Source organism: Heteronotia binoei, chromosome 15 (genome assembly GCF_032191835.1).
Source record: "Heteronotia binoei isolate CCM8104 ecotype False Entrance Well chromosome 15, APGP_CSIRO_Hbin_v1, whole genome shotgun sequence".
Lineage (NCBI taxonomy): Eukaryota > Metazoa > Chordata > Lepidosauria > Squamata > Gekkonidae > Heteronotia > Heteronotia binoei.
In genome coordinates this window covers 19,461,200-19,476,426 of record NC_083237.1, presented here as the reverse complement: position 1 = coordinate 19,476,426, position 15,227 = coordinate 19,461,200, and the positions used below count along the sequence as shown (strand labels likewise).

Sequence of the window (15,227 nt, the reverse complement as noted above, 5' to 3'; positions counted from 1 at the left end):
CCACACACCTCTGAGGTAGCCAATCCTCCTGGAGCTTACAGTAGGCCCTGTAAGAAAGGCCCTGTAAGCTCTTGGAGGATTGGCTACCTAAGAGGGGTGTGGCCTAATATGCAAAGGAGCTCCTGCTACAAAGAAAGCCCTGCTCCTAATAAAATATTCCCCATTACTATGTATGGGTGTGAAAGCTGGACAATGAAGAAAGTTGGTTCCTTTGAAACGTGGTGTTGGAGGAGAGTTTTACGGATACGGTGGCTTGCCAAAAAGACAAATACGTGGGTTCTAGATCATATCAAGCCTGAACTCTCCCTTAGGGCTGCCAAGCTCCTGGTCCTCCTCCGACATCACCAGTACAATGATGTCACGTGCTGGCCGCTCTAGGCGTTTCTGGGAAAACTCTATGGTTTTCCCGGGCGCTGTAGCAATTTGGGAGGGAAAACACTATGGTACAATAGGCACCATAGTTTCCCCTCCCAAAATGCTAGAATACCCAGGAAAACCATAGTTTTTTCCCGGAAACACCTAGAGCGACCGGCATGCGTCACTTAGAGGTGATGTCATTGCGCCGCACGGGCTTTGCGCACACAAAAGAAGTCCCTCGCCAGAGGCAGGGGAGACTTGGCAACCCTACTCTCCACTGAAACTAAACGGAGGCCATCATTGTTCGGTCATGTTATGAGAAGACAAAAGTCACTGTCAAAGATGAGATGGCCTGGATGGTCTCTTCCAGCTCGATGTTTCTGTCTTCTGACTGGGGAAGCCCTGCTAGACTTTCAAGGAGCATTCAGGTTCTCCAGGACATGGTTTGGTAACAGCCTGGTCCAGTCTCTGGAGCCCTGGTGGGGCTTTTACACCACCCCCGCCAGCCCCTTACTCTTCTCTTTGCTGCTCAGCATTGGAGATCTCCCCGCTGATGAAGACTCGGACTTTGCAGCGGCTCCAGCGTTTTCGGCGGGTGAGGAGGTAGGGGATGAGAAGGGTCAGCCCTGTGGGAGAGGGAAAGAAAATCTTAAGATACACCAATGTTGGCTTGAACAGCACTCTGGAATTTCCCTAAATAATGGAGCAATTATTTAGGGGTTACTAAATAATTGAACTGTTAAACTGAAGAAAGAATTGAAACTTCATCAAAATCTAGAGCAGGGGTGTCAAACATGCAGTTCAGGGTCTGAATCAGGCCCCTGAGCAACTGGCTGTCATCTGTTTCCTTCTCCCTATATCCTGCTTCCTTCTGCATAACAGGTTGCTTTGCAAGGCTTGCTCAATTGCACAGGAACTACAGAACAAAACCTCTATTTTTCTCCATTGGCTGAGGCTCCTCCCTTGGGGAAGGAAGAAAAGACCCAGAGCTTCCTTTGCCCAGTTCCCTGGATCCCATGGGAAAAATACAAAGAAAGCACCTTTAAGACCAATGAGTGCTAGGGTTGCCAATCCCCAGGTGAGGGCAGGGGATCCCCCGGTTTAGAGGCCTTCCCCCTGCTTCAGAAAGCAGGGGGAGGGGAGGGAAATGTCTGCTGGGAACTCTGTTATTCCCTATGGAGATTTATTCCCATAGAAAAACATTGGGGAATTGATCCGTGGGTATCTGGGGCTCTGGGGGGGGGGCTATTTTTGGGGTTAGAGCCACCAAATTTTCAGTATAGCATCTAGTAACTCTCCCCAAAATACCCCCCAAGTTTCAAAAAGATTGGACTAGGGGGTCCAATTCTATGAGCCCCAAAAGAAGGTGCTCCTATCCTTCATTATTTCCTATGGAAGGAAGGCATTTCAAAGGTGTGTGGTCCCTTTAAATGTGATGGCCAGAACTCCCTTTGGAGTTCCATTATGCTTGTCACAGCCTTGATCTTGGCTCCACCCCTAATGTCTCCTGGCTCCACCCCCAAAGTCCCCAGATATTTCTTGAATTGGACTTGGCAACCCTAATGAGTGCTAACGTTTTAAGCATGTTTTAAGTTTTAAAAAAATCTATTTGTCTGTGTTCTTTATAAAATTAATATCTCTGCTTCCTAATCTTCAGTAGGTACACACAAGGCCCAGCCCGACATGGCTCGGCCCAACCCCACATGGCCTGGCCTGGCCCAGCAAGGTCTCTTTTATGTCAGATCCGGCCGTCATAACAAATGAGTTCGACACCCCTGATCTAGAGAGACGTCTTTTTTAAGAAAGTGGCTGTGTTGAAGTGATGTTCCTCAGGAGCCCCCACTTTGTAAATTCCAGTTGGACTATTTCCAAGTATAGACTTATATCTATTAATTTGGGGAGGGGGTTTCTGGCTCCTTTGGGGTTTCTGTTACTTTAAAAGGCCCTAGCACCGCCGACCTTTATCATTAGTGTATTGTTTATTATGCATTATACACAATTCTTGTAATATATATTTTTGCAAACTGAAAGACGGTGTATTGCTTGGTGGCTTTAATCAGTCTACTAATAACACCCAGTGCCCTTCAAACAGCACCTCTGGAGAAAATGGCTGCTATGGAGGGTAGGTGGTATGGTGTTATACCCTCCCCAAGCTCCAACCTCAGATTTCCAGAAACTTCCCAACTTGGAGCTGGTGACCAACACCAGGTGTGTGCCGTAGAGGTACAAGGTTGCAGAATTCCCTCAATTTGGGTCATGGCCCTGCATCACACATCTGTTGCTCTCCAGATCAGGATGACAAACCCCAGATGTATGTCATGGTAATCTTGGTTTTACGGTGATGACAACAACCTATAGGATGTCCGCTTCAGAAAAGAAACTGCGATCCATGGCCTCCTCCCTGCCACTGGAGAGCGCCAACGCGGGAGGGAAAGGCACATACCACCATCGTCGAACAGCCAGTATATGTCAATGTTCTTCTTCTTCTGCTTGCCCTGAAACACCGTCTCCAGGAACTTGTCGGCACCGACTACCCTGTATGCCTCGCCTGGGCGGGAGGAGAGCAAATGAAGAACTTTAGCGATGATCCCTGTGGTTGCCCCCCGCCCCCCTCAATCTGCTAGTCCTCGTTTTCCAAGCTTTTTCTGACTGAATCTGGGAAACTGATTTCTTAGTATCTTTTCTCAGTAGCTGGTCATGGCTTAATCCAAACCAGTCTAATCCAGTTACTCTTCACTATCACAACACATTCCAGTAGGGCTGCCAATCCCCAGGTGGGGGTAGGAGTCATCAGAAAGCAGGGGGAGGGAGGGAAATGTCTGCTGGGCACTCCATTATTCCCTATGGAGACCAATTCTCATAGGGTATAATGGAGAACTGATCCACGGGTACCTGGGGCTCTGGAGGGGCTGTTTTTAGAAACAGGGGCACCGAATTTTCAGCATAACATCCAGTGCCTCTCCCCAAAATATCCTCCAAGTTTCAAAAAGATTGAGTCGGGGGGTCCAATTCTAGGAGTCCCAAAAGAAGGTGCCCTTATTTATTATTTTCAATGGATGGAAGGCATTTAAAAGGCATGTGGTTCCTTGAAATGTGATGGCCAGACCTCCCTTTGGAGTTCAATTATGCTTGTCACACCCTTGCCTCCTGGCTCCACCCCCAATGTCTCCTGGCTCCACCCTCAAAGTCCCCAGATATTTCTTGAATTGGACTTATCAATCCTACATTGCAGCTATCTTATGTTTCTTTCCTTGTTAAAGTTCCCATGTGCCTTCAGGCTGGCTCAGTTTACTTCCACACAGCCTGAATCTGGGTGTGGTCCAAACAGCATCCAAGAGGGCATCAGGGATGAGTTTGCCTAATGTGCTTCAGTTCCTGCCACCCACCCCACTATCCCTGTTCCAGGACACCTTGGGTGCATTTGACTCACGCTTATTCTCCAGGCTCAGGGTTGCTTCTGGATCCTCAAAGCCCAAGTTCACTATTGAGAAAGAGATCCAGAGAGGGTTAGTTAAAATAAATTAGGAAACCAAAATTCTGCACCCAAGTAAAAACCAGTTTGGTGAAGCCAAATTTGGTGAAGTGTGCGGACTCTTATCTGGGAGAACCGGGTTTGATTCCCAACTCCTCCACTTGCACCTGCTGGCATGGCCTTAGGTCAGCCATAGCTCTGGCAGAGGTTGTCCTTGAAAGGGCAGCTGCTGTGAAAGCCCTCTCCAGCTCCACCCACCTCACAGGGGGTCTGTTGTGGGGGAGGAAGGGAAAGGAGATTGTGAGCCACTCTGAGACTCTTCGGAGTGGAGGGCGGGATATAAATCCAATATCTTCTTCTTCTTCAAGTAATTCAAGTTCCTGAGATAAGAGCCACATCCTGTAACTGCAGCATGCAAACTGTCCAGCATTTGGACCTCTTCCTTTGTGCATAATGTACTCTCTATTTTTATTTCCTGATCTTGTGTTTTGCTTTCCCAAGCCACAGAATCGGCAGTGCAGGCAGAAGAGGCTTCTCTCCCAAGCCTTGCTAATGGCCAGATTCCTAACATTTTGAGTTCTCTCCATAAGGATTTAAAGAGCTAATTGTCCTAAATAATTGTGCCAGGTGAGAACTAGCAGATGCAATGCAGGCTATATAAAAAAAATCCCTTTTAGCAGTCTTCAGCGCCATCCCATAGGATTTCATAAACAACCTATAGGATGTTCTTGTGGCTTTGTTGAGAGACTGTCACCAAACTTGAAGTATTTGCATTCATATGGGCTAGAAAGGGAACAGAAGCAAAAGTTCTAAGGGAACATTCTGTATCCAGTGCTCCCTAGATCCATCTGCACTCCCTCACTCTGGCTTGGTGAATACATAGAGATTTTGGAGACAGAGCCTGAGGAAGGTGGAGTATAAGAGCAGAGGAACCTCAGTGGAATATAATGCCATAGAGTGCACCCTCCAAAGCCGCCGTTTTATCTTGGAGAGCTGCTCACCTGGAGACCAGTTGTAATCCTAGGAGAGTTCCAGCCATCACCTGGAGGCTAGGAACCCTAGAGTGCCACAATGAGGGGTATATCAAACGACACAAAAATCACGGCTAAATAACAAACAAAAATTCACACTCTGTTTTTAAGCAAAAACTCTCAATACTTGAAAAAACACTTCATTGAAAGTTATATTTAACAACAATTCATAATAAACAACACACTAAAAATAGAAAATCCCAAAATCCGTTTTCCAGTAATGTGAGATCAAAGGTTGAATTTTAAAGTCTCTTTTAATCATCTCCGTGCCGGATGTTGTGTGTAAAATTATCAGCTGTGAGTTGGTGGGAGACGCCTCTCCGAGGAAGGTCGTCGGAAACAGTGACAAAGGCATGTCACTGTCAGTGCCTTTCTCTATCCCCACTTTTCTAAAACCACTCAAGTGGAATGAAGCTAAAGACGTGCAATATGAAATTCTAATGGATAAATCTGCAAAGGAAAGAAAATAGGAAGTTTCTCTACACGGCACTTTTGCAAGCACTGGCACTTTAATTGGTCCGCAGGGGCGGCAGAATTGTTCTTTAGCGTCTGAAGTCAGAAATTGACACGCATGTTTAAAAGAGACTTTAAAATTCAACCTTCAATCTCACATCACTGGAAAATGGATTTTGGGATTTTCTATATTTAGTGTATTGTTTATTATGAATTGTTGTTAAATATAATTTTCAATGAAGGGTTCTTTCAAGTATGGAGAGTTTTTGCTTAAAATTTTTGTTCGTTATTTAGCCACGATTTTTGTGCTGTTTGATATACCACCTGGAGGCTGGCACCTCGATCACTCCTGCAAATTGTTAACACTCTTGCTAATGCATACCAGCCACAGCACTGCCTGCCCATTTGTTTCTGGCCATAATTCAAAGTGCAGTTCTTCCTTTTAAAGCCCTGCATGGCTTGGGGCCAGGGTACTCAAAGGACGGTAGCTCAGTGGTAGAGCATCTGCTTGGTAAGCAGAAGGTCCCAGGTTCAATCCCTGGCATCTCCAAAAAAGGGTCCAGGCAAATAGGTGTGAAAAACCTCTGCTTGAGACCCTGGAGAGCCACTGCCAGTCTGAGTAGACAATACTGACTTTGATGGACCAGGGGTCTGATTCAGTATAAGGCAGCTTCATATGTCCATATGTCCATGACTGCAACCAGAGGCAGGGCTTTCTTGGTAATGGCACCTTTGCTTGTGGAACCTCTTTCCCCTTGAGGCCCACCTGGCCCTCACATTGGGTTTCTTTTAGGCATTGGGCCACAGCACTGCTGTTCTTTCAGGCTATTAATTCAGGGGTTAATCTTTTTAATAGTGGAAACTGCTCTTTTTAACTGTCAGCGGTCTGTAATTTTAACACAGGGTTTCAGTTAAAATTATTTAACTTTTTTATTTTTTTTATTTTTTATTTTGTAAGCCACCCCAGGTAGGTTCCTGGAGAGGTATTGCAAAAATCACCCCAGCCCATTTCCTGAACACAACCTACCGTGGGACTTCACCTTCCGTGACACATCCAGTCCGTCGCGCATCCGGAGCACGCATACGCCAGCACTGATGTCAAAAGCATCACTACGTGGAAGGAGGGGGAGGAAAGAGATAGAAAAAGATTAACGTCCATCCTAAGAGATTAGGTACTGAAGTTCCCCACATCCCAGAAGCCCTCTTTTCCTACTTGGGAACCAACGTGAGACAGAACAAGTCTCAGCATGTCCACAACATCCTTTTTTTTTGCCAGAGTACTTCTGCAACCCAGAAGCAGGGCAAGGAGAAGAGGTTCCAGGCAACTGGCCAGATCAGATAATGCTCTTATCCAATCACATGGAGAGCAGGGGGAATGAGTGCCCGCCTTCCTTCTCAGCCATTCCACCTCTAATATCCCAGCATTTCTTCTCTTTTGGTTCTATCCACTGAATCCAGATCTTCCCCCAGAGGGCTCAGCCTGAATGGTTCTCTCTTCCCTCATGTTATCTCCATGCAGGGCTTTTTTTTTGTAGCAGGAACTCCTTTGCATATTAGGCCACACCCCCTGATATAGCCAATCTTCCAAGAGCTTACAGGACTCTTAGTAAAAGGCCTATTGTAAGCTCCAGGAGGAATGGCTACATTAGGGGTGTGTGGCCTAATACGCAAAGGAGTTCCTGCTACCAAAAAACCCTGTCTCCATGGCAACCCAATAAGACCGGGTTAGGCTGAGAGAAAGTGAGGGGCCCAAGGTCACCCGGGGATGCAGTGGCCAATTCCAAGTTGAGAAATTCCTGGAGAGTTTGGGGGTTGATCCTGGGGAAGGTGAGGTTTAAAAGAGGAGGGACCTAAAGGGGGCATAATGCCATAGAGCCTACCCTTCAAAGCAGCCATTTTCCCCCAGAGGAACAGATTTCTGTAGTCTAGATATCAGTTGCAATTCTGGGAGATCTCCAGGCCCCACCGGGAGGCTGGAACTTTGTGACTGAGAGCAGATCTGAACCCAAATGTCCCAGCTGTTCGTCCAACACACCAACGACCTCCCTCACAGTACCCAGCACACACCTCTTCCCCTTTCAGTCCCCTCTCACTCTACTAAACGTTTTGCAAAGTTACTTGAATAAATTATTAGAGACGGTGGTCTGCACCACTACGTACAGCTTTCTGAATCTAGGAGCCTGCTATGTCATTTTTGCCGTGCTCAGTGTGTCTTTTTTCATGGTTATCCTTTGCGTCAGTTCTGTTTTCGTACTTCTGGTCGGTTCTACAACTCTAACACCTATTGCATTGTTCACTGAATGTCCCATCCTGTCAAATGTGTTGCCTCCCACAAGTGAGACAGGTGAACTGTGAATAGTGTCAATAAATCAATCAAACTTTGCCCGGCACATGGCTCTTACTGTATTATGCCCACGTAGCTCTCCAGACTGTGGGGACTGTCTATCTGCCAGTTCTGCTTGTAACCCAGGACAACGGTGTTGGGCTTGAGACGGCCCAGGCCCGAGACCTGCAGGGAGAAGCTGCAGTTAGCTTGGAGCCCAAGGAAGGAAAAGTTCAGTCTATGAGGCAACGTAAGTTCTGGAAAGATCGCCCTGAACAGGCAGGCCGGGGGGCGGGGGGAGCTGGTGGTGGGAATATCAGTGTACCCATCATGGGTAAGGTGGCCAGCTCTGGGTTGGGAAATACCTGGAGATCTGGGGGCAGCTTGAGAAGGGTGGATTTTTTGGAGGGGGAGGGGTGCCTCAGCACACTATATTGCCATACTGTCCGCCCTCCAAAACAGCCATTTTCTTCAGAGGAACTGATCTCTGTCACCTGGAGAGATAACTTGTAATTCCAGGAGATCTCCAGGCCTCACCTAGAGGTTAAGGCAGTTCCACAGGAAGAAGCAAATTGTACGCACTAAGACTGTGGACAAAATAATGAAAAATATCTCTATATATCTCAAAATAGAAGAATCTCAAAATTCTTCTATTTTGAGAGGTATATAGATAGTTTTTGTCATTTTGTCCACAGTCTTTGGTGTGTACAATTTGCTCACCTGAAGGTTGGCAGCCCTAGTTGCCAGCTGCAGATGGGGGGAATACCTGGAGAGTTTTGGGGCGGAGCCCGAGGAGGGTGGGGTTTGGGGAGAAAGTTCAATGGACTCTAATGCCAGAGTTCACCCTCCAAAGCAGCCATTTTCTCATGGGGAACAGATCTCTGTTGTAATACAGGAGATCTCCAGGCCCCACCTGGAGGCTGGCAAACCTACCCGTAAACCGGGTTACCAATGGTCCGAATAATCAGCTGCGAAGACAATATATTTTCTTAAATTTCTGCACATAAACTCTGAAGGTCTAGATTTAGACTCTACCTGCTCATTTTGACTAGTTTCTGTCTCACTTTGGTCATTATTTTGTTACTCATTTCACACAGTGGCTTATTTTACACCATCATTCTCCCTTACAGTCATAACCTTTAAGTTATCAAATGCTAACATGCAGATTCTTGGTGAAGCTTTTATAAGGTACTTTTAAGGTTGTTTTAAATGACTAAAATGTTCTGGTCAATGACTGTAATAGTAATAAACTCAATTCAACTGAACTGAACACCATTATAAGCTTCTGCCATAAAGAAACCCCCTGCTAGACAGAAAGGTAAGGATACCAAAGTTTTGTACAAAGAGGATAAGCCACCTGCATGAGGTTTCTAGCCCCTGTTCTCAGATCAGACGTCGTGATGCAGGTGTAGAAGGAGCGGACCTTCCTCGAGCTCATCCACTGCACCTGTTCATCGTGATCGTCAGTGGACAAGGTGTCTTCTGCCTGTTGGTGAGAAAGGGTGTGTGCGTGTGAAAACAGTGGCATCCCCACCCCTCAGCTCCCTCCTTTTTGGCTTTCCCCCCAACCCTGCGGGGAGTGCTGTATTCAGGTATGCTCACCTGAAGGACGTTTCCACAGATCATGAGGCTCACGCCCTTGGTGAAGGCGCCAACAAAATCCACCAGGGCTGGGCGAAAGTTTGGTGGGCCTGAGAGGACCATACACTGTGGCCTGTGAAGGGGAAAGTCTGTTACCTAAGGGCTGGTTCAAATGTGTGCATGGGTGGGGTAACACTACCCCATGCCCTGAATCATCTTCTACGGCTTCCCTTTTAAGAAACCTCTTCAGGGACCTTTGATAGTTTCCAGAACACCTGTTCTGGGCTGCAGCTTTACAGAGGAAAAGGTTAATTTCAATTTCCCCCTCATCCTTTTCAGCCTCAGAACCCAGAACAACAGGGGAGTCCTTCTCAGCTACACAAACATGCATGAAAGCTGCCTCCTACTGAATCAGACCCTTGGTCCAGCAAGGTTGGTATTGTCTACTCTGACTCACAGGAGCTCTCCAGGGTTTCAGCTAGAGGTCTTCCATATTACCCACTGGCTTGGTCCTTTTTTTTTTTTAAAGATTGTACAATTTTATTCAGAATGAACAGAGAGCTGAGGCCCAAATCCTTTTGCAAAGGAAAGGAGGGAGGGGAAAGGAGCAAAAAACTAGCATCAGCTACAAGGAAATATTTCTTTGGTATTCTAGATGCTGGAGATTGAACTTGGGACCTTCTGCATGCCAAGCAGAGGCTCCTCCACTGAGCCGCAGCTCTTAAAAGTCCTGCGGGCACATGAAGCTGCCTCCTACAGAACCAGGCCCGTGGCCTATCAAGGTCAGTATTGTCTGCTCAGACTGTCAGTGGCTCTGCAGGGCCTCATCTCAGGTCTTTCACAACACCTCCTACCTGCTTTTTTTAACTGGAGATGCTGGGGATTGAACCTGAGACCTTCTGCATACCAAACAGATGTTCTACCATTGAGCCAAGACTCAGCTGAAATGCCACTCTGTTGAGTCAAATCCTCCTCCCAACTTTATCTTTGGAAGTTCCCAGGGTGCGGCAGTGTCCCTCCATGATAAAGCTGCACCACCCTGCCCTATTCCCATTCTGGAATGATCAGGTTACCAAGGTTGCAGTGATGAGTCTTCCACTTGTCCTGACTCACTCCAGACTCATCCTAGAACCACCCACTCTGATGGCTTGCCTCAGGCTAACTGGGGGGCCTGGGGAAATGACCTTGGCTGTGTTGGCGAGCAGAGAAGGTTCTAGATTGGCCCATCTCCTGAGACCTCCAGCACATCCTCTTTGCTGTCATCAGAGCACAGACGACGCCACATCAGTTGGGTTTCGCTACATGTGATTATTGTTCTTGTGAGGGGAAAGCTCCCTCCGCTCAGCTCCAAAGAAGCTGGTATTAATAAGCTTCCTCAGCAAGCATTCCAAGAGTTCCATTCCAGCTCGTAATGTTGGTGGATGGGTGCTGACTATACTCCGTGTGTGTGTGCGCCTTATCACCAGGCCTCATTTTGGGCAGGAGCTCACAGGAGCAGAGCTCCGGAACCTCTAAATGTTATTGTTCGCTTTCTTTTTTTACCCCCCAATACTTGCTTCTGGGCTCCATTGTCCAACCCCCCCTATGAGGATTTTGCTGAACTCTTAAGATCTGACAAACTTTCTTATATTTTCCCCCACACAAAAAAACAGGGAAATAACCCAAACATATAAAGTAGACAGATGGAAATCGTTCTCATGCCACTGTGGCCACATAGGAGAAAGTAATTGAAAAAGGAGCAGTGTTCCCTCTAAGCTGAGTTAGTGTGAGCTAGCTCACAGCTTTTTAGCCTCCAGGTCACACATTTTTGTCTCAGCTCAGGAAGGAGGGCCCCAGAACAAACTAGTTTACGCAGTAGCCAAATGACTCGCTCACAACTTTAATGCCAGTAGCTCATAAAGTAGAACTTTTGCTCACAAGACACCACAGCTTAGAGGGAACATTGGATGGGAGTGAGGTTTTATTAGGACAATTATGATCCAAGAAACATTTGAAGGTAGAACCTGAGCTGATACGATTTAGTACACCTTCCGGTGATGTCAGGGGTGTGTGGCATATGCAAATGAGTTGGGCTAATGAGCTCCGGCACCTCTTCCTCTACAAAATAACCGCTGCTCATCTCATTGGTCTCAGGAAGCGAAGGGTAGCTTGGTAGATGCAGCAGACTGAGATACTGCAACACCGGGGCTGGACATCTCACCCTACCCATTCATTCGTTCTGGTCAGGAAACAGGCCTGGTGGGCAGGAGAGGTGGAAATCCCTTTTCCCCACATGTTGTGGTCCTAATCTAAATCAGGCCCTTGTGAACCTGGGGACTGAGATCCCAGCAGGGAACTCGCAGCTGACCCACGATAGAAAGCCCTTGAGACAAATCCAGGAGGGCATGTAGAAATCGCAGCATATACAGTTTCCATGTCAAGTCACAGCTGACTTAAGGTGACCCTATAGGATTTTCAAGGCCAAAGACAAACAGAGGTGGGTTGCCATTGCTGGCCTCTGCAAAGCAACCCTTGACTTCTTTGGTGGTCTCCCATCCAAGTGCTAACCAGGGCCAGCCCTGCTAAGCTTCCAAGATCTGATAAGATCAGGCTATCAGGGGTAGGGAACGTTGGCTCTCCAGATGTTGTTTTGCCTACAATTCCCATCAGCTCCAGCCATTGGCCATGCTGGCTGGGGCTGATGGGAGTTGTAGGCAAAAAAACACCTGGAGAGCCAATGTTCCCTCCCCCTGCTAGCCTGTGCCATTCAGGCCAGGGTGACATATAAAAGGTAAAGGTGCAAGCAATGCGTCGTTACTGATCCATGGGGTGACGTCACATCACGACGTTTCTTGGCAGACTTTTTGGTATGGGGTGGTTTGCCATTGCCTTCCCCAGTCATCTACCCTTGACCCGCCCCCCCCCCCCCCAGCAAGCTGGGTACTCATTTTATCGACCTCAGAAGGATGGAAGGCTGAGTCAACCTGGAGCTGGCTACCAGGATCGAACCGGGATCAAACTCAGGTGGTGAGCAGAGCTTTGGACTGCAGCACTGCAGCTTGACCACTCTGCACCACAGGGCTCATCTAAGGCAACATATACTTAAGCCCTTAAGGAAACCTGTGCTCTGACCCTTGACCTGATAGCACAGTATCGGCCTCACCGGAAATTCTTGACGTGATCCTCTACGTTGACCAGGTTCACGGTGTTGGACAGGGCCATGTTGTAGGTGCCGGCCTGCACTGAGGAACCCCAGTTTGCCTCTGATGAGGAGCAGACAGGAGAAAAAAAAATTAGAAATGGTTCAGTCCACATCACTTGCCTCCTTTTCAGAGGCAGAATCAAAACATTTCTCAGTGAATCAAGGCAGACAGGCAGCTGAAGGACCAGATCTGGTAGAATCAGTGAGTTGGAAGGGACCTTAGAGGTCATCTCATTGCACCTCCTGCTCAAGGCAGGAAATTCAAAGCCCACAGCAACCCTGACTGATGGCTGTTCAGCCTCTGCTTGAAGACCTCCAGTGAGGAAAAGCCACAGGAAAGCTCCTTGCACCAGCGGAGAAGCACTCTGCAAGATTCTGCCCTAGCTGCTGTGTCTCTGTGAATCATTACTCCAGCCATGCCAGTCAGGAGGCACACTTCCAGAGCAGTGGCTCATACAGAGATGCAACGAACGGTCACAATGCCCACCGAAGGTGCTTTTGAGGGCAAGAAATCCAGCGCACCGAACAGAAACTCAGGAGGGAGGTATAAGAGTGAAACAGGCCTTCAGATTTAATTCGCATGGAGAGCGGCAGCTATCAGAAGCCAAGGGATTGCTGCTGCATTGGTTGGCCTCCTCCTGCTAACAGAATTTGTGAGCCAAGAATGGATTTTGACCAAGAACAATAATGGACTAGTTTCAGATAGCAGGCTGCGCCACCAGCAGTGGTACAGTCCAGGAGAGAACTTGCCCTGTATTTTTGCTGGATCTGCAGATAAGCCCCTGATCAGAACACTCTGAAACTCAAATTTGGGACTTCTAGCTCATATTCTTAACTAAGCGGAGCTTCTGGATCAGAGGGGGGCGGTGTGATCCTAAGCAGACTTGACTCCCCCGCCCCCACCCCTTGCCTCAACTCGTGACCAGTGACACCCTTCATTTTACAAATTAAAACCCTCGGCCCCTCACCCGGTTTCTTGTAGGTGACATACGCCAAGCTCAAGCCGATGACCCCAACCACAATGAGCGCTGCCCACCACATCAACAGGAACATGATGACCACAGAGATGATGGACCCGAAGAGGGCGGTCCATTTGCTGAAATAGCGGAAGGAAGGCCTCCAGCCTAGGAGGGGAGGAGGAAGAAGAAGAAGATGATATTATTATTATTATTATTTTGGATTTAGATCCACCCTTCACTCTGCATCTCCGAGCAACTTACAATCTCCTTTACCTTCCTCCCCCACAACAGTCACTCTGTGAGGTAGGTGGGGCTGAGAGAGCTCTCCCAGAATTTGCCCTTTCGAGGACAGCTCTGCAAGAGCTATGGCTGACCCACGACCATGCCAGCAGGTGCAAGTGGAGGAGTGGTGGAATCAAACCCGCTTCTCCCAGATAAGAGTCCGCACGCTTAACCACTACACCAAACTGGCTCTCTTGCATCAACAGAGGGGGCAGTCCACAACCCAGGGTGTAAAGCCCTGATTGGTTGCTCGCAGCACCACTGACTACCACAGTCGCTCATTCACCTTGTCCAGCAGGTTCCCTGACTGAGACCCCTGGCATCCTCTCTTCCATCCCAACCACAGCTAATGGCAGCCTGGGAGGGCAGCTTTGATTATTGAAGCAGCATACAGACGGGCAGCAGCTAAATCCCCTTGTTTCTCTCAACACCACCGTCCCAGTCTGAAACTGCCTCCTCTTTAAGGCTGATAAGGGTTGCCAATCCCCAGTCGGGGGCAGGGGATCCCATGGTTTGGAGGCCCTTCCCCCACTTCAGGGTCATCAGAAAGGGGGGGGAGGGAAATGTCTGCTTGGGACTCCATTATTCCCCATGGAGACCGATTCCCATAGGGTCTAATGGAAAATTGATCTATGGGTGTCTGGGGCTTTGGAAGGAGGTGTTGTTTTTTGAGGTAGAGGCTGTGACAAGCATAATTGAACTCCAAAGGGAGTTCTGGCCATCAGATTTAAAGGGACCACCAACCAAATTTGCAGCATGGCATCCAGTGCCTCTCTCCAAAATAACTTCCAAGTTTTAAAAAGATTAGACCGGGAGGTCCAATTCTATGAGCCCCAAAAAAGATGCCTCTATCCTTCATTATTTCCAATGGAAAGAAGGCATTTAAAGGTGTGTGGTCCCTTTACATCTGATGGCCAGAACTCCCTTTGGAGTTCAATTATTCTTGTCACAGCCTTTCCTGACTCCACCCCCAAAGTCCCCAGGTATTTCTTGAATTGGTCTTGGCAACCCTAGATTCTGATTCTCCAAAGAGCACAGACAACAAGTTCTTTCTGATTGGCCAGTCACCCAGATCATTCACTGGCTCCTCCAATCTGAACCCTACATGAAAGTACATATGCGCACTCTTTCCCCCGCCTCTCCCACATGCCATCTATCCCACCCGCCTTACCTGGAGAGTTGGTGATGGTGGCATGGAAGCAGCTGAAATTGATGAGGGCATAGGAGCAGAGAAAGAAGTTGGAAATGATGGGGGCAATGGTGTTGAGCTCAGCTGCAGGGAGAAAAGGTCAGCTTGGTGATCTCACGTTTATACAGATAGCAACGCTGAGGCAAGGTTATTTCATGGGCACTGCTGAACCAGACTGTCAATTGTAACTGATTAACAGAAGGACTTCCAAGTTAATCCTTCTGGTACCTTAGCCTGATGTGAGTTGTTCTGCAGATACCCTTCAACCACACAACTCAAAAGCACGTTATGGATTGGCAGAGCACTGTTGGGTGGACTTCAAAGCTATGGAGGGCCCATCAAACGCACCCCCTGAGACAGAAAGAGTAAAGGGCTTCAAAGATTAAAACCAGCATTCAT

The 15,227-nt window shown here is 47.9% G+C and overlaps 1 protein-coding gene across 1 annotated transcript in view; it reads right to left on the bottom strand.

The window, feature by feature from the left end:
• Positions 1-15,227, bottom strand: part of LOC132584347 (solute carrier family 12 member 3-like) — a 31,646-nt gene that overhangs the window by 3,281 nt on the left and 13,138 nt on the right. Inside the window, exons 12-21 of the mRNA XM_060256211.1 lie at positions 14,811-14,912; positions 13,367-13,522; positions 12,360-12,459; positions 9,239-9,350; positions 8,994-9,122; positions 7,716-7,822; positions 6,341-6,423; positions 3,788-3,838; positions 2,801-2,905; positions 872-983 (exon numbers count right to left, since the gene is read on the bottom strand). Of these exons, the coding sequence (XP_060112194.1) occupies positions 872-983; positions 2,801-2,905; positions 3,788-3,838; positions 6,341-6,423; positions 7,716-7,822; positions 8,994-9,122; positions 9,239-9,350; positions 12,360-12,459; positions 13,367-13,522; positions 14,811-14,912 (1,057 nt within the window). The remainder of the gene's footprint in view (positions 1-871; positions 984-2,800; positions 2,906-3,787; positions 3,839-6,340; positions 6,424-7,715; positions 7,823-8,993; positions 9,123-9,238; positions 9,351-12,359; positions 12,460-13,366; positions 13,523-14,810; positions 14,913-15,227) is intronic.